Source organism: Monodelphis domestica, chromosome 1 (assembly GCF_027887165.1).
Source record: "Monodelphis domestica isolate mMonDom1 chromosome 1, mMonDom1.pri, whole genome shotgun sequence".
NCBI classification, from domain to species: domain Eukaryota; kingdom Metazoa; phylum Chordata; class Mammalia; order Didelphimorphia; family Didelphidae; genus Monodelphis; species Monodelphis domestica.
In genome coordinates this window covers 78,294,427-78,313,482 of record NC_077227.1, presented here as the reverse complement: position 1 = coordinate 78,313,482, position 19,056 = coordinate 78,294,427, and the positions used below count along the sequence as shown (strand labels likewise).

General features: G+C 43.0%; 1 protein-coding gene across 1 annotated transcript in view; it reads right to left on the bottom strand.

Moving 5' to 3' along the window:
• Window positions 1-10,543: 10,543 nt before the first annotated feature.
• Window positions 10,544-19,056, bottom strand: part of RRP12 (ribosomal RNA processing 12 homolog) — a 31,500-nt gene continuing 22,987 nt past the window's right edge. The window contains exons 30-34 of the mRNA XM_007478694.3: window positions 18,028-18,083; window positions 16,715-16,787; window positions 15,745-15,806; window positions 15,147-15,229; window positions 10,544-14,983 (exon numbers count right to left, since the gene is read on the bottom strand). Coding sequence (XP_007478756.2) covers window positions 14,881-14,983; window positions 15,147-15,229; window positions 15,745-15,806; window positions 16,715-16,787; window positions 18,028-18,083 — 377 coding nt within the window. The 3' untranslated portion in view covers window positions 10,544-14,880. The remainder of the gene's footprint in view (window positions 14,984-15,146; window positions 15,230-15,744; window positions 15,807-16,714; window positions 16,788-18,027; window positions 18,084-19,056) is intronic.

Here is a 19,056-nt window from a genome sequence, read left to right as displayed (position 1 = left end):
ATTTCTGTCTTAAAATAAGGAAGATTTAGATTTAACAATAAAAGTTCCTTTTATAAAATCTATTTTTCTTTAAATTTTGAAAAAAAAATGCTGTTGTAAGCCAGAGAGATACCCCAAACTAATCAAGACTTTGTGCATGGGTAAAGAAAACCAAACCTTTTTTTTTTTAACCTAACAGATTTGTATTGGGTGAAGGGTAGATGAAATTTTATATCTGGTTAAGTATTTGTTCATGTATTCTTGTTCAAAAAGCTATTGGCATTTTTTCTAGGAAGAATTTTAAAAAACAAAGACCTACTTCTAATAATGACATCATACTCTTTGTAGACGTATTTACTATACTTTTGTTGCAGTCATTATTGCTGGGTTGTTACAGATGTATTCTGGGTAATACATAAGTGCAATCACTGAGTACAGATACTGAATAAGTTGGCGTTACTAAAAATGCAATGTCTTTGGTATTCAGACAGTTCTGCTACTTTTACATTTGTAGCTACTGCCAAAAGACCCAAGGGGTGGAAAATTACTGTCTTCTCTCATAGAGACTTAAGGGAACATCATGCTAATATTAAAGCTGATATATTGTTAATGTAGCTCTTAGTTTGTATGAATATGCTACAGTTTCAGTATTTATAAATAATGAGAATATCTGATTCTTGGGAGTTTTGAAAGGCTACATATTGAGTTCTTCTATAGCTCATGGTATAATTGTCACATATTTGACAAAAAAAAAAAAGGCATGTTCTACATTTACTATTTTAACAGAATAGGAAATGAATTAACATTAGCTATTCTTCCTTGGATCGTTGCATTAGCAAGGCCGTTTAGGTTTGTTAAGCAGATGCACTTTAGTAAGTGGAATTTAAACTTCTGAGCATTTTTCCTTTCACAAGGTAGGGCTACATGGGCATATATATGCTTCTGGACACAACTTTCTAATGTAAAACAATTTTCACAGAGATCTTAATACATTTGTTTTTTGTTTTTGCTTTTGTCTGTGTCTGTGTGTAATTTTTGGTTAAGATATGTAGGATAATTTGGGACCTACTATGTGCTCATTAGGGTCTTTTCTTTTTATGCTTTTTATTGGTTTGGGAAAATTATTTCTGTTTTCACCTTACCTTGATGGATTGCTTTTTTAAAAAGCTTGTCTAATATTTGAAACTTAATTGTAAGCATATCATTGAAACATTAGAAAATTTTTTTAATTAAAAAAATTTTTAATTTTAATTTAATAAAATTTTAAAGTATGTTGTAAAAGCCATTATGAACAGAAATATATATATTTTTATTGGGCCCAATGGAAGTCATTCCTTAGCAAGATAACTTGCATGTAATCACTACTGAAATAATAGTATTACATCAATTATATTTTTAAATAATAAAACAGTATATTGCCCTGTTATTACCACCAGCAGCACCACCACAGTTAAAAAATGTACTGATTGTATTTGCTCAAGGAAACTAGCCAATATGAACATGGGGTAACAGGTTTATTATCTGCCTATGAAGATTCAAATAGTAGTAACACATAAATATACAAATTTAGCTCTACCGTACAAAATCTAAAATTAGGTATTTAGAGTGTTTTAAGTTTCACTTGCCTACTTCACTAGTTTCACTTGTTATAAATAAGAGGGTCTTAGTAATAGTTAAAAGGTTATTTCCCAAAAAGTCTGTATTTTGAATCTCTGAGGAAATATAGATCTTCATGTTCTTCTAAAAAATTAAATAAACTATTTAACTCTTATTGGAAAGTAATATTCTAGTAAATTATATTTACTGGAATAACATTTGAAGTTTTTTTATAAGACATTGCATTTAGGGGGCAGCTGGGTGGGTCAGTGGATTGAGAACCAGGCCTAGAGATGGGAGTTCCTAGGTTCAAATTTGGCCTCAGCCACTTCTCAGCTGTGTGACCCTGGGCAAGTCACTTGACCCCCATTGCCTAGCCCTTACCACTCTTCTGCCTTGGAGCCAACACACAGTATTGACTCCAAGAAGGAAGGTAAGGGTTTATTAAAAAAAAAAAAAAGACAATTGCATTTTGAAGTTTTTATATATTGTAGTATTAGAGTAAATTTTGAAATATTAAAATACTAAGCATTTGTCTTTTGATTTGGATATTTTCTTTCTGGTAAAATTTCATCTTAACTTCAGTTGCTGGATGGGAAAGGATTGATAGAAAAGCATACAGTCCCTTCTCTCAAGGAGTTTGAATTCTTTTAAACTAATTAATTAATTAATTTTTCAATTACATTTCAATACCCAGGTAATTCCCACTATTTCTCCCTCTCTTCCCCCCACTAGAGAAAGCATTGTTTGGTAAAAAGATAGCAGTATTTACAAAACTATGTCTTGCTTGGTCTATTTATCATTTTTTCTCTGGAGGTGGACATCCACAAGTCATTCTTCAAATAATGGTTCTGTTGCTATATATAATGTTCTCTTAGTTCTCCTCCTAATGGGAAAGCCAACACATCTGAGAGGTTTCCCTTGTGTCAAATGGAAAAGTCCCATGGTTCTTAGGTCATAGTCACAGCACAGATGGGAATGCATCTTCTTTAATGCTGTTTCCACTAGAGGAAAAAAAAATCCCATCTGTTTCTAATATTGAGTGATTTGACAGTGTCAAGGACTTTGATGTTGGGAACTTTCTTTTCTGGTTTTCTGGGTCTTCAGTAAGTGTGGCTGCTGAGGAGGTGGGGGGGCTTTTGCACCTGCAGAAGCAGTTGCCAGGTCACATCTGCATAAGGGTCTCATCCCAGGATGATGGCTGCAGGAGCTGGACTGGGCTTGGAGTTCAAGGTCCTGGACTATATTCAATTGGGATCTAAGGGGGCAGGTAGTTAAGAGGAGTTTGACTTGTCTTGCACATGAATGAATGAATGAATCAGTGATTTATTAAGTGAGTGCAAAGCATTGTACCAAATACTGGGGTATTTTTAAATTTTTTAAAAGTCAGGCAGCCCCTGCTCCCAAGGAGCTCACATTCTCCCCCCCCCTTCCAAACCTTTACTTTCTGTCTTAGTAACAATTCTAAGGCAGAAGGACAAGAGCTAAACAAATGGGATTAAGTGACTTGCCCAGGGTCACACCAGCTAGAAAGTATTTGAGGCAGGAGTTCACATTCTAAAGAGATAAATAACTCATATAGAAGGGTTTAGCTGCAAGACAGATGGACAATTTCCTTCTCTGTAAAACAAAGGGGTTGGATGTCCCTTCCAGCTCTTTATCTTTGGTCTTTGCTGCTTTGACAGCTGGTAAACATTTCTCCAATCCATAAAGGGGATAATGAACCAAAATCCTTTGGCGATCCTTAAAGCATTATCAGAGCAGCCATTATTGGGATTATTGTTTTCCTTTTCCTACCTTTGAAGATGGAACCAGAGGATAAGAGGGATCCTTGAAGCCTAAAAGTGAACCTATGGGGATTGAGACTAGCTAGTTTTGAAATAGCACTCAAAGGTTCACAAAGCACCTTACACCAGATTATCTCATTGGTCTACACAACAACCCTTGGAGGTAGGGACTGTTATTATCCCCATTGAAACAGAGGAAACTGAGAGGTTAAGTGGGTCATTCAGTGAGAGTCAGATGCAGAACAGGAACTCCAGTCTTCCTGACTCCAAGTCTAATATTCTATACACTTTGACACCTTGTCATTATTCAGTCATGTCTGACTCTTCATGACTACTTTTAGGAATTTCTTAGCAAAGATACTGGACTGTTTTGCCATTTCCTTCTCCAAGCTCATTTTACAGATGAGGAAATTGAGGCAAACTGGGTTGTGGTTTTCCCAGGGTCATATAAGTAATAAGTATCTGAAGCCAGATTTGAATTCAGGAAAATGAGTCTTCCTGAGTCCAGGCTGGCACTTTACCCATTGGACTACCTAGATGCCCACCTTAAGAGACTTCATTAGGCACAATGCCATTTAAACTGCTATGTATCATCACTATTCACATAAAACCAGAATTTGGCAAATCTGAGAGAGGGGGGATGCTTCCAAGATTTGTTTTGATCCTTTGAAGAATGTTTTGCGACCAGATTTATTTCAAATCTTTTGTGCCACTGGTATCTGGAAAGTCAAACAATATTCATCTTAGGCTCTGCTAGGCTTTTTTGGCATACATAGTACATTTTGAAACCCCCAGCATATGCAAAGTGTAAAGATTAAGTTTAATGATTGTACTTAAATTATATGAAATAATGTGGTTGCTGAAATTATTCTATCTCAAGTCATAAGTTTATTTACCAAAATAGAGGGGAAACAATAAAGTAGAGAAATGTGAGAGAGGTTTGAGAAAATACCTACTCTAGTCCTCAGCCAGGAGGACTGGTAGTGTTAGTGAGTAAGCACGAAGCCTCCTCCAAGATGGAAGCTAGTCTCTTCAGAAACTAAGAAAGGAGTCAGCCTTTCACTTGCCCAACAAAGTAGTCCAGGAGTCAGAGTCTAAATTGAAGCCGAGCTCCAAGCCCATGATCCAAGCCGCAGTCTCCAGCAAAGCTCCCTTGAAGACTCTCCTTAGTTGGAAGACTATCTCCAGAAGATAATCTCTTCAGACTATCTTCTCAAGGACACTTTGCCTCAAGCCGAAGGATTTCATGGCTTTTATGGTGGCTCCTTGTCCCTTTTCCTCTTCACAGGGGCTAATCAGTTTCCAAATTGTCTAGCACTGCCCAGGGGGAAGCAAGCATCTGTGGGATCCACTTCTCACCTTCTGAAGCTTAAGTTCTCACCTTCTGAAGGTAAAGTTCTCACCTAAGGGTGGGGTGTGAATTTTCTAAAATTTACCTTCTGGAGAGGTGAATACTCATCCTGGCTGATTGAGTTTCTGAAGGTATGAATTCACTAAGTGGTTTTTGAGCTCCTCCACCTAGTTCAAGCTTGTGTTGATTCAATCAAAAGGTAGACAAAGAAGAGTTCATCCTGATTTCACAATCTAGTGAGGTACTTAAGTTAATGTTAACTCTGGATAGACAATGGAGTAAAGAATTCTTTTTCACAAAAGGTACAAAACTGAGCCAGGTATAATGCTACATTGGATCTTCAAATAAACATCAGCTGGGGGGGGGGGTGCAGTTATTTATTTATTTCTTAAGTTAGCTAAGGTTTTTGTGTTGGAAAGGACCTTAGAGAGCAGGTAATAACTAAATTCTCTCATTTTACATATGAATAAACTAGGCTTATGGTGATTTGCCCAGAGCCCCACTCCAGGATCTTGTTACATTTTAATGAACCATAGCTAGCTAACAGAGTTAACTAAGGGTCTGTAATCCTGGTTTTCAGCAAAGTATTGGATCATCCAGGCAGCCTCTAACCCCCTCAATCCTCACTGGTAGAGACCCTATAGTAACACAATGTGGTCTTTATTATGGACACCACTGTCAGTGATGCCCAAATAACTGTCAGAATGATAGGATCCGATCCAGGACAATCCAAAGGAATTTATGAGAAAGAATGCTATCCCCATCCAGAGAAAGAACTGTGGGAATAGAAACAGAAGAAAAACAACTGCTTGATCTCGTGGTTCAATGGAGATAATTTAAATGATCATGCAAATATTAATAATATGGAAATAGGTTTTGATCAATGATACATGTAAAACCCAGTGGATTGCTCATTGGCTACTGGAGAGAGGAGGGAGGAAGAGAGAGAAAGAATATGAATCATGTAACCATGGGAAAATATTCTAAATTAATCAAATAAATAAATAAAAAGATAGGTATGTGACCTTTCTCTCAGAGTCACTTCTCCAACCCTCTCCATCTAGTTTCTGGCCCCAGGATTCAGCCTGAAATCACTCCGCAGGGTCATCGTGGATTTCTAAATTGCTAACTTTTCTCAGACCTTGAACTTCTTGACCTCTCTGTAGCTTTTGATGTCATGGATCACCACCTTTCCTCCTGGTTACTCTGTCCCTCCTAGGACTGTGTATTTCACCTTCTTAACATCTCTCTGATACACCTCCTTCTCTCCTCTGCCATTTCACCCTGGTGCAGACCCTTAACATGCCTAGACTATTGCAATAGCTGCTGGGGGGCTTAACCCTGATTATGTTACATCCCCCCTCACCTCAATGAACTCTTAGTTGCCTCCAGGTTCAAATACAACATGCTGTTTTTGGCATTCACAGTCCTTCATAACCCAGCCCCCTCCTACCTTTGCAGTCTTCTTTTGAATCCTTATTTTCTGTTGTGACAAGGAAATCACTTTAAAAGACTGATATATATTAATTTAAGGTTGCCAAGGAATTCAGCTATGTAATTCCTAAATGAAAACTCAAGTCAGCCGTCAGCCTTTTATAGAGTTTAATTACAAACAGGAGGAAGAAAGGAATTAGGGAGAGAGAGAGAGAGAGAGAGAGAGAGAAAGAGAGAGAGAGAGAGAGAAAGGGGAGAGAGAGAGAGAAAGGGGAGAGAAGGGAATAGGGCTTAAATACCCCCTCTGTTTAGGCTGGGCCAAAAGGCCCAAGCCCTTAGATAGCTGGGCAAAGAAAGGAGATCAGTCCCTATTACTCACGTGACCAAAATGGAGAAACAGTGTCCGGGGCCCCCACCTTCAGCTTCCTTCAGAGCAAGCTTCTCAGAGCACCTCTCCAACCACTCAGCCAAACTCTCCAACCAACCACCTCAGTCCTCAGACCCCTCTATCTTTAAGGAAACCATCCAAGTTCCCTACCCTCAGTTCTCACATCTACCAATCACTGTCCATCATTTTCCCTGTGCCAATGGTGGCTCTAGCTTAACCCAGGACCGCCCAGAGGTCTGTGGCTTTGCACATGTCTGTTGGAGGTCATATTCTCAAATAATTAAATCTTGATCTTTTGCTACAGCCCTTCCTAAATCCTGTTACCCTGAGTAGGGTAGAGATTGGAATAATTAAATTTTGATCTATGCTGCAGCCCTTACTAAATCCTGTTAGGACTGAGTGGGGTGGAAATTGTATTTTCCAAGACCTGATTCTGTCATTCCAAGTATCTCTATTGTATCAATTCTAAAATCAATCATGACTCAAAGAAATTCCTGTTCTGTGCTTAAGCATAGGTCAAAGTCCTTTCCATTGTTCAGCAAAAGGTTTCTGTCCTAAAGTACTCTTAAGAAGGGAGGAGGAGGAACCTCCCATGCCAATGGGGTTCACATTCCAATAGTCAAGACCCACTATCAATAGGAAATTTTTCAAGTATGAAATTTCCCAATGGTGAAATTTCCAACATTTATAAGTCTAAGAAATTTTAAGGTTTACACTGTCTTAGAATCAATACTGTGTATTGTTTTCAAGGGAGAAGAGTGGTAAAGGCTAGGCAATGGGGGTTAAGTGACTTAATCAAGGTTACACAGCTGGGAAGTTATTTCTAGCTTCCTTATACCTTACTCCCCCAAATCTACTCTTTGATCCAGTGACATTGACCTCCTGGCTTTTTCACATACAAGATATTCCATTTTCACTGGTTGTTCTTCATGCCTGGAATGTTCTCTCTTCTCCATTTTGACTACCCACTTCCTGTAAGTCCCAACTAAAATCCTGTCTTTTACAAGAAGCCTTCCAATATCCCTCTAAATTCTAGTGCCTTCCCTCTATGGATTATTTCTTATTTCTCCTGTATACAGCTTGCTTTGTATATACTTGTTTGCATATTGCCTCCCCTGTTAAATTATAAGCTCCTTGAGGGCAGGGACTCCTCACTCTTTTATGTTGCTAGCACTTAGCACAGTGCTCGGCACTTAGTAAGCGCTAATGTATAAATGGAGATTTTGAGTCTTTGGACTTCATCCCCCAGAAGTCCCTTAGTATTTCCCAAAATTCCATTTTCCTGCATCCTGTATTTAAGTGGCTGTAACTCCTCCCTTTTCCCCTCTTGGACCTGCCACCTTGCTGAAGTCAGGCAGTTCTTTTGTTTTAGTTATTATTAATAAAACTTTATAATATATAATACTTGGTTATTGATTATTAACTTTAAACTCACACCAAATAAATGTTGATTGATTAGGTAGTTCTCCTGTCTGACTTGAGACTCCTCCTTTCATCATCCTGTACCCCACCTGCCATTGGTGTTTTCCCCAGGATTCTTTCCTGAGCTTTCATCCCTTTTCTTAGCTCCCATAAATTGCTTTTTTTTTTTAAGCCCTTACCTTCCATCTTGGAATCAATACTGTGTCACTACCAAGGCAGAAGAGCAGTAAGGACTAGACAATGGGGATTAAGTGACTTGCCCAGGGTCACACAGCTAGGACATGTCTGAGGTCAAATTTGAACCCAGGGCCTTGGCTCTGGTCCTGGCTTTCAATCCACTCATTTCTGTGACAATGACTCCCAGATCCACACATCCCACTTTCATCACTCCTCATCTCATCCCACATGAATTCATTAATTGAACAAACATTTATGAAGCTCCTCTCTGGTATTAAAGATGCAAAAAGTAGGTACAAAATACGTAAAAAGTCCAGCTCTGCCACAGTCAGGGTCCAGCCCCACTCATGACTCTAGGATTCCCGACAGGTGGCGAATGATCAGTCAAAATAAATAAAACAAAATAAATAACAAACAGAAGACAGCTTAATCATTACAGCCATGGGACTGCTTTGCATCTCCGAGCTGCTCCGACATTCCCAGGCTTGGGATTTATTTTTATATTCATATTCTTGGCTTGCAGGTATACAAAATCAAAGAGAGATAATTGTTAAAGTGATACATTAACTTTTAACAAATCACTTGATTAACATTCTATATTTTTGTATTGGGATTACAGACAGAATACAAGATAAATGATTTCGTCACAGGTGGCTTACTAGGGAGTTTGAGTTACTGATTTGTGTAATTGAGTCACTGAGGCATATTGAAGCTTAGTGTACCTGTACTGTACCTGTACGTATTGTATGGGCCTCTATGATTGATTTGTGTGCTGGCTTCATGAGAAAGTTTTGGGCTTGGTCTGTAGCTGCAGTTTTGCTGGGAATTGTGTACCTAAGTAAAAGTTAATCCATGATAGTCTTTTGGGGATTGGGTTTAAGGGTCTCATCTTTTGGTGATGTTTTGGGGAATAAGGGTATAGGAGTTTTGCTCTTGCATTATTTCTTTTTTAGACTAGGGGGAATAATAATCATGTCAATTCATAGGTAAGGGACATTGATGAAAGAGGTCATGCAAGGGGGATAGAGTGGGCAGTCACATCTCACCAAGGACCACTATGTGGTCACCCCAGCGAACACGCGTGACTCTGTCAAGGCCTCGTGGACTGATGGCCCCCAGCACAGCTCTAGTCATTTCCTAGCTGGGCATGAATCAATGGAGGGATCAGACCAGGCTGCTGTGGAGATGAGTGAAGGAAGCTTAGAAGGAAGCAGGGGCTGGGCGAGGTGGGGAGGCAGGGGTGCATTTCTGGCACCTCCCAGGGGAAAGGTAGAGGCAGACGCTTCATGTGGAGCATGGGCCACTGGGCTAGAATATAGAGTGGGTGAAGGAGAGTAAATAGCTAAAAAGGGAAAGTGGAACCAGTTTGGCTTTTATCCTATTGGAGCTTCCCTGGGAGGGGTGTGAAATGTGGCAGGTGTGTGAGTTGGGGCTATTTTGGAGGAGGGGAAAAGGAAGGTGCCCAATCCATTTGGAGCCATTTCAGTGCGTGTCCCTGCACCATGGGACTGGAAGGACAGCCTGACATAGTGCAGAAGGATCCTTGGGGACCATTGTGGCCGCCTTTGGCCCCGAGAAGATTGAGCTGGTGAGCCCCAAAGGCTCTGCCATCTTACCTAGTCCAGGAGCAGGGCTTGGATTCACTCACAAAAATGCCACGCTTCATAGAAAAGGAATAAAGGGTTGGGTCCCAGCTGCCCTGGCTGCTAAACAGGGTCCTCTGCACATGTGACAAGAAGGTGCTGCCAGAATAAAGGGAACAGAGCCAAACGACCAACATACATGCCAACCATAATAATGTAACTGGAGACAACTTGAAACAACAAAACCCAGGTCAGCTGAGAAGGACGATGTCGGGACCGACTTGTTCAAAGTAGGAGCACACATCCTTCCTTCCTGTTAACAAAGAGTTAACCGCAAAAGTGAACTGTGGCCCATTCCCCTACACCCCCCCCCCTTCCTGCCCTTTTTTGTCTTGGCATAACAAATGCTTCCCAAAAAACTCGCTCATAGAAGTACGTTGCCAGAAAAGAGAAAAAAATCTGATCGAAAACAAAGAGGGAAGTGTTCTTAGATAGTATGGTAATAACATTAGCCATTCATTGTATGTGCTCTGTTCTGTGGCCTCTTGCGTGTCCTTGACTCAATAATCCAGTGTCCAATAAAGCTGAAAACATAAATTACCTGGAAAAGAGCTCTCTGTGTGATAAGAATGCTGGGGAAATTGGAAAGCAGTCTGGCAAAAATGAGGCTTTAACCAATATTTCTCACCATATTCCACAAATTCAAAAGGTATGTGACCTGAACATTAAAGATCATACCACCAAAAATTTCGAAGAGAAGATAATCCAAAACCTTTAACAGTGTTATCGAGGGGATGAATTCTTGGCCAAAAAAGGGACAATTACAAAGGATAAAATAGATCATTTATTACACAAAACTGAAAAATGTCTGCATATTTTAATAACCATAATTTCCTTTTCCATTCCCTCCCATGTTTTCTAAACACACACACAAAACAGGAGGAAAATCAGCATAAGTGATTACTATAGCAAAAAAGGCCAAAAATATACATTGTGTAATAGTTGTGAACCTCTTACCTCTACAAAAGGGTAAGGGAGTCTTCTTATATCTCTTCTTTAAAACCACATCCATTCTTTTACATCTTGCAGCATTCACTTTTGATTTTGCCTCACACTGTTCTAAATTTACACTTTTATTAAATTTATACCATTATACACTTATACAGTTTTCTTGGTTCTGCTTATTTCATTCACCCTGAATTAATTCGTGCAGACCTTTCCATGTTTCTCTGTATATCCCACATGGCATTTCCTACAGTACAGTAATATTTCATTACATTCATATATATCACAATTTGTTTAGTCCCAGTCTGCGGGCATTTACTTTGTTTCTAATTCTTTGTAGCAATTAAAAACTACACAAACAAAATTAATGTATCTAGGGTCAAAAAGGAAGTGGCCGAAACTCTTTTCTGTTTCCTTTGATCAGGGTTTGGTATCCAAGACACAGGGACAACAGAAATATTTAATACCAAAAGTCATTCCCCAATAGGCAAGTGGTCAAAGAGCATGAGTAGTTAACAAAGAATTGTATGGAAGAACACTCCAAATCACTAACAAGGAAACAAATCAATAAACAAATAAAAAAACTTTGAAGTTTCATTTCACATATCCAGTTGTAAAGATAATTTTAGCGTTGTGACTTAAAATCTAAATTTAATTGGTCACCAGGGAAAATCCCAAATAATAAAATACCCAAGTCAGCTGGAAATTTATGGTGATTTAATTGATATAGTGGAAAGAGATTAAGAAGGAAAGGGAGTAGGATTTCTCCCACCTGGCTAGTGCCACAAGGAAAACCAGAGGCTCTAGAAAGAAAGAAGGAATCAGCCTGAACTCCAAAAGGGCTCAGTCAAAATGCCTGAACCTGCATCAGCTCAAGGGCAAACTCACTGCCAAACCCAGACAAATAGCTACCACCACGCCAGGAATGCTTAGCAGGCAGCCTCTCCAGGGAAAAGGGAGAGGAAGTGACATCAGTTTTACACCACTTTCCTGTGTCTCATCTGTATCAATGATAGCTTAGCTTGACTTAGGCCAGCCCAGGGGTCTGTCCGCTGTTTCTGATTTGTCATGCCCGTGTAATGTGGGTGTACACATTCCTGGGTGCAAGACCAAACAAAATGGAGAGAATCTAAAAATCACACAGTGAACTGGCAAAGATGATAAATAATGGAAATAGTTAATATTAAAGAGGTTGTGGAAATACGGGCACACTGGTGCGTTATTGGTGGAACTGTTAGTACACCTATCCTGGAAACCAAATTGAGAAAAAAAATTTTTGGCAAAAAAATTTTGAAAATAAACTTTCAAATAAACAAAAAGTCATTACAATGCCCATATCCTTAGACCCAGAGATTCCTACTAAGTATACAGGTCACTGACAAAAAGGTGCTATAATCACCAGGTTATATTTTTGTGGTAATAACACAGAATGGTTAAAAATAGACGAATGGAAAGTTATATGAACTAATAAAAAGTGGAGTCAGGAAAATAATATCTACAATGACTACAATGATGTCACTAGAAATAATTGCAAACATTAGAAATGGATGCAACAAGTTTTATAGAAAACAAATCTGACCTCAAAGAAAAGATAAAGACACCTTGTCCCCTCCTTTGCAGAAGTAGGAAGAATCAACAAATATCAAACATTATATAGAACATCAGGGTTTTTAAAATATATTTAATTTGATGCATTTTCTTTTTTTGAAGAACTCTTTGCGATAAAGGATGTCTCAGAAGGGGAAGAGAGATAGGGCAAAAATCTAAACAATGTAAATATTAATAAGAATCCACTTTTTAAAATCATGAATGTTGCTATGAATATTTTTTGTACATATATTTTATTGCTACCAATATCTCCTTGTGATATAGTAGTACCTGTGGAATCTCTGGCTCAAAGGGTATTAACAATCTACTGACTTCCTCCCAGAATTCCAATTTGCCTTTCAAATTCACCAGCAATGAATTGTGCCTCCCTCCCCAGAGTCTCTCAAACAAGTTTTCCTTCCTTCTTTGGCTTGAAAGAGGAGAGGAGATATTCTATGGTTGTTTTATTGAGCATTTCCCTTCCATTTTTTCTAGTATTTTGGGGTTAGTTACTGATGCCTATCTACCATTTGGCCTGTTGTCAATTTGGAGAATACATCCTCAAAGAGATTCACATATACGCTCTGAATAGTTGGTGGAAATTAAGTTCATACCAAGATTTTCCTCTAATTCATATCTATTTTTTTTTTTGCTCTTACTTGTATTGATTTTTGTGTAAGTAAAAATTTTACACAACTGAGATTATCTCTTTCAGGTTTTATGACCTTATAGTTCAGGATTTTTTTTTAATAGCACGCCTTGCCATGGATTTTTCTTTAGCCCACAATTGTAAAAGATACAACTTGTCCTCCGATTTTGTTTAAATGTAGTTTTAAAATATTTAGCTCATTTGTCCATTTGGAATTCATTATGGCATAGTAAGATCTTGGCTTTTTTTAAACCCATACCTTCTGTCTTCAAGTCAATACCAATGATCTATTCCAAGTCCAAAGAGCAGTAAGGTTAGGCAATTAGAACCCAGGACCTCCCAACTCCAGGCCTGGTACTCTTTCCACCAGGCTCCATAGTTTCTCTTTTCCCCACTGGTGTTAGTTAGAATAGAAGGGGTCTTCTCCTAGAACTTATAACCTAGGTTTCAAGTCAAGGGGTGTTTACTGTGTGACCCTGGATAAGTCACCTAACTTGTTTGCCACAACTGTCATCTGTGAAATGGGAATAACAGCACTGATGTATCTCAGGAGACTTTTAAGAATGAACTGAGATATTTGTCCAGTGCCTGCCATATGGTAATAAGCACTAAATAAATGTTAGCTGCTGCCATTACTGAGTTAATTAACCTTAAGGCTCCCTCAAGGGTGCTGTGGTCTCTTCCGTGCCACGCTTCTCCCCTCCGCTAGCCCATTTCACTCTTCTGTTCAGCACCAGCAGATTTGCTGGGGCCGCTGGGATAGAGCGCTGGGCTGAGCTGGGAAGGCTCCTCTTCCTGAGTTCAAGTCCAGCCTTAGATCCCGCCTAGCAGAGGAAGTCATAACCCCATCTGCCTCAGTTTCCTCAACTGTACAATGATCTGGAGAAAGAAAAGGCAAAACCACTCCAGGATCTCCACCAAGAACACCCCAAATGGGTCATGAAGCATCAGATGTGGCTGAAATGACTGGACTATAACGACTAAGATTTGTTTAGGCCAAGTCCCCCTTCTGTCCATTTCTGATAGTCTTGATTTTATTGTCCAAATTAAATTTTTTTAAAAACAACCCATACCTCCTGTCTTAGAATCGAGACTAAGGCAGAATAGCAGTGAGAGGGGGACATTGGAGGTTAAGTGACTCGCCCAGGGTCACTCGGCGAGGAAGTGTCTGAGGCCAGATTTACAAAGGAATTTAAAAATTTTAATTCTACGAATTATTCCTCCAGGAAGATTGGACAACCCAAGCCATCTGGCCGTTTCTCTGGTGATCCACGTCTTTTGTTTCTTCGTTGTGTGTCCAATATCTGTCTCCTTTTGGATCCCCAGATGCTTTGTGTGTCTATGGTAAATGGAATTTCTCTTCTTTCCTCTTTAATCCCTCTTTCACATGGCCTTTGTGAAACTGTCCTCTCAGAGGGGAAGCACTACTGTTGGGGCCTATCTGCTGTGTTGAAATAAATACTAACAAAAAAGTCTCCTTAAAAGTAAGAGTAGCCAAAGCAATGCTTATTAAGGGGATTCAGCAAGCCACACACACACACACACACACACACACACACTCTCTCTCTCTCTCTCTCTCTCTCTCTCTCTCTCTCTCTCTCTCTCTCTCTCTCTCTCTCTCTCTCTCTCAGAAAACAGCGTCCCCAAGAACTCCGCAGCCAGGACAGTGGAATCCACCCAGCAGCTGCTCTCTAGAGCTGCCTCTCCCAGCCACTGAGTGAAGAGGATTCCTCTGGGGGGTCTTCCAGGGCCCAGCCCAGGCCTTGGTGAGTCTCTGGCCACCAGCCTCCAGGCCCGTCGGGTCACTCTCTGACCACATTCCCGGTCCCAGGATGCTCTCAGAGTCGTGGCCTCCACGGCGGGCACGGGACAGAGCAGGAGCTTCACCAGGGCTCAGACGGTGACCCCCGGGGCCGCGGGTCTCAGAACTGAGGCTTCTTCCTTCGGTTCTTGTGCCCAGCCTGGGCCCCGCGCTGGGCAGCTTTCACCAGGCCCTTAAACTGTCCCTGCATCTTTGCCTTTTTCCTGGAAAGACAAAGACAAGCTCCTAAGTCCCTGCAGAGCTGTTCTGTCCCCCCGCTGCCTTCCTCTTGCCCTGTGGGGGGACGGACAGCCCTGGGGACGGGGGGCCTCCAGCCATGCTCTGCTCCCACCCTCGTCTCCCGCCAGGGTCCCGGCTCAGCTGTACCTGTGATTGAGCTTGGCCTTGTTGAGGGGGATGTAGGCGTAGGGGTCGGGGCGACCCTTCTTCTTCACGTCACCTCTTCCTTTCTGTTCGGTGAGAGAAAAGTAGAAATTGGGGCCAGAGTTGACCCAAGACCCTCTCTTTCGCCTTTTCTGCCTTACCTCCTGGCCACCTCCAGGCCTCAGAAGGCATAAAGCAGCAGCACATAGCCCTGGGCTAACCTTCATGGCCCGGGGCCTCTCTCCTGTTTGGTTCAAGCCTCAAGAAGCTCCCGGGTGGCCTTGGACCCTGCCCAGCTGGGTGACCCTGGGCCAGTCCCCTCCCCCTGTGGCTCAGCCCTCTCCGCTCCATCCCCAGTGCTGATCCTAAGCCAAAAGGAGAAGCCTTAAGAAGGCTCAGGAAGCCTCCCTCCCCTCCGCTCTCTTCCCCCTTCCTCTCTCTCCAGGGAAGTCAAACGATCTTTCCCAGGCCCGAAGCTAGGCAGGCACCCCGTCTCCACCCCTGTGCCAGCAACCGCCGTCCAAGTGATGCCCCACAAAAATCGTCCCCCGAGGAGGGAGCCGGAACCCGCAGCCAGACCCTCTGTGGCGGCAGCCCTTACCTTGGCCCTGTAGTCAGCCCCGGGCTTGCTGGCTAGCGGGCGGTGGATTCCAGAACCTCCGGCTAGAAAGAGAAGGGCAGCCCCACAGTCAGGACCAAGTTTCCTCATCTGTAGAATGGGGACAACAAGAGCCCCCCTCCCCGGGTGTTCTGAACAAACAAAGCTACTATCTGTAAAGTGCGGAGCGGAGCACCTGACATGGAGAAGGCACCTAGCCAATGCTTGTTCCCTCCCACTGGAGGCCTGGGCGCTCCCTCGGGGGGTGGGGGGGGGGGCGCCTCAGTTTCCTCCCATGATTTAGCTGAGGTCCAGCCTCTGGCTCCCTGGCTCACCCACATTTTAAAGTCAGAATTAGTCACCTTGCACCAGAGCCCCAGGAAGAAGCGACCCTGGATCCCAGAATCGCTCACAGCCCCGGGATCCCAGCAGTCCCTGGGCCGACCTGCCCACCCTCCACGGGGAAAAACAAGGGCCCAGAAAGGCCTCCTCCGGGCTCAGTGGCAGTCCGGGGGCCAGAGTCCAGCGTTCCTGACTCGCCTGCTTTCCGCTACACTGTGAGGCCATTAAGAAGTGAGAAAAGCATCCCCGAAACTCTCACAAGTGAAGGAAAGCCAATATGAGCCTCCCCCCAAAACACTGTCCCTCTCAGCCACAGCAGCACCGAGGAGCAGCAGGGCGGCCAGTGGGGAATGTGGGGGCCCCTCCTCGAACGGAGACAAAGGTGGGAAGGGGCTGTCGGGCTGTCCCAAGGCTCGTGCCGGGGCCAGTACCACTACCAGGTCAGTCTCAGCAGGCACGAGGGGCAGCTTGGTCCCCATTTCCTCACTCTGTGGTGTCCTCCTCTCACCCCGGTGAGTCCCCACTACCTGGCCTCATGCCTCCCACGGGCCCAGCCAAGGTCAGACACTGTCGTCTTGCCATTGACCAGGGCAGGGCAGGGCAGAGCAAAGTAGGTCCAATGTTTTCTCACCTCGGTACTGGGAAGGGGGCTCTGCTTCATCATCGTCGGGGTCCTGCCAAAGCTTGAGCTTTCGGGCTTTTTTCTGTGAAGAGAGAGGGAAATAACTGACATGGACACACGGGGGGAAGGGGGGGTGGCGGCTCCCGACAACATTTCCTGTGCTAAGCACTGCAGATTTAGGGGCCCTCCTGATCCCAGAGATCATCTGGGAACCGCTGCTCTGAGAGCTTCCTCCTCTGCCCCCCCCCCCGCCCCGTTCCTAAAGCACCCCCCCCCCCAGCACCTGGCCAGCGTCTCTCCTCCTTCCTACCATCAAGTCAGCCCCTGTGGATGCTAAGAGATGGAAGGGGGGGGTGCCCCAGGGCCAGGATTGGGGGGGAAGGGTCAGGGTTTGACTCCTGGCACAACTTGTTCCTGGCCGGGAAGGGGTTTTTTCCTTTTGGCTTATTTGCAGTATTTTTCTTGTTCCTTACACAAGGACCCTTTGGGATGATGTACACATTTTGATATTCTACTGTCATGTGAGGACATTAAGGCAAAGAACAAAAACCTTACTCAAATTGGCTGGATGCGTACCTTTACAGAGGCTGTAAATGTGACCTTTTTTGAAACTCAAGGTTGAGTAATTTGACCCCATGACACTGGGGGAAAACAGTGGGTTAAGGATAAACAAAAAACAAAAACTGGCAGCTAAGTGGCCCAGTGAATAGTGTGGGACTGGAGACTCGGGAGACCCAAGTGCAAATCCTACCTTACAACATGTCCCAGGTGTGAAATCCAGGGCATGCATTTAACCCCTTTCTGCCTCAGTCGCATCTATCAAATAGGGATAATACTTCCCTCCCAAAGCTGTTATGAGGGTCAAGTGAGTTAATGCTAATGCTACTGGTTATCATTATTACTCTCCATGTGACCCTGGGTGAGTCATTTCTCTCTGGGTCTCAGATTCTTATCTGAGAAATGAGGGAGTTGGACTAGGGGATCTAGGACTAGGACATGCAGTGGACAGCCCAGGAAGGATTGTTGCATTGGGGCCTAAGTGAGAATCCTGTCTCCACTACCTGCTATTTCAGCTTCCTGAACCCCAAGTCCCTCCTCTGTACAATAAGGGTCTTGGATAAGGTGACTGGCTTAGAGAGGACTCTGGTCCCAGAGGAGAATGTCTCTCCCCTCCCAGCAAAGTGGTCTTTGCAGAAGAAGCTCAGCACCCCCCTGGCCATTGTTTGGGGCTGGAGAAGCTTCCACACAGCACTGGCTGCTCCCTGCCCACGTTCAGGGAAGAAATTCCAGGGACCCCCAATCCCAGCAAGAATGACACTCACACTCAGGACGCGTACTTCTTGCTTGAGGTCAGTCATCTCTTCATCCGCATCTGGAGCTGTAGCCAAAGAACAAGCAGCATCTCAGTGCCAGGAGGCTCCCCAGAGCCCAGGACCTCCCCATCAGCTCAGAGGCCAAGCCTCACTTCTTTCCTTCCTGGCCTCAGAGGATGGGCACTTCGACACCTCTTGGGCCTTCTCTCCTGCTCTGCACCCCACATGCTCTGCCAAGGATGCCATCTCCCTCTGTCTAGTCAGGAGCTACTTGTTCAGGACAAATGAGATGGCTGGCTCTGTGCTGGGCAGAGGTGGGGACAAACCAACCAAATGCCATCTTTCTCCCCAGAAGCTTCCAGTCCAGCCAGGGAGGAACACATAAGACCACAAAAAAGCAGGGGAGCCTACGGGGGAGGTAACCATTCTGGAGCTGCTATCCCTGAGTTCAAAGCTAGGTGCGATGGGGAGGAAGAGATCTGAGTTGGTTCTTGAAGAATAAGGAGATAGATGGGAAAGGGTCCTGAGGTACCAGGTCTCTCCTAGAAGGAAGGGGATGAGCGAAACCTTGGAGGTTTAGGACAAATAAGTGGGAAAGTGAGCCAGGGGAGGGAAGATCAGAAATGAGGAATCATAGAGTATTTATAATGATTTAATAACAAATGATTCCCTTTTTAAAAAGAAGGGAAAATTTGCCATGCTAATATATTGAAAAAAAAAACACCTCAAGTTATAGTAAATGTGTCTGAAAATGTTTCTTAAAGAAAAAAAAAGAAATGAGGAATCAGTCTAGGTTGAAATCTCTCAATGCCACATTAACAAACCAGGACTTTATTCTGCAGGCAAGAGGAAACCAGAGCTGAATTTTTGAATGAGGAAGGAGAATTGTGAAAGCAATTTTAGGAAGAGTTGTCTGTCAGCACAACACAGGATGAGCTGGAAAGGGAAACCAATCAAAAGCCTATTGAAGAATGAGGAATAAGGGCTGGAAATTTGATGTAGGGGCAGTAGGAAAGGGAAAAAAACACCAACCAGGGG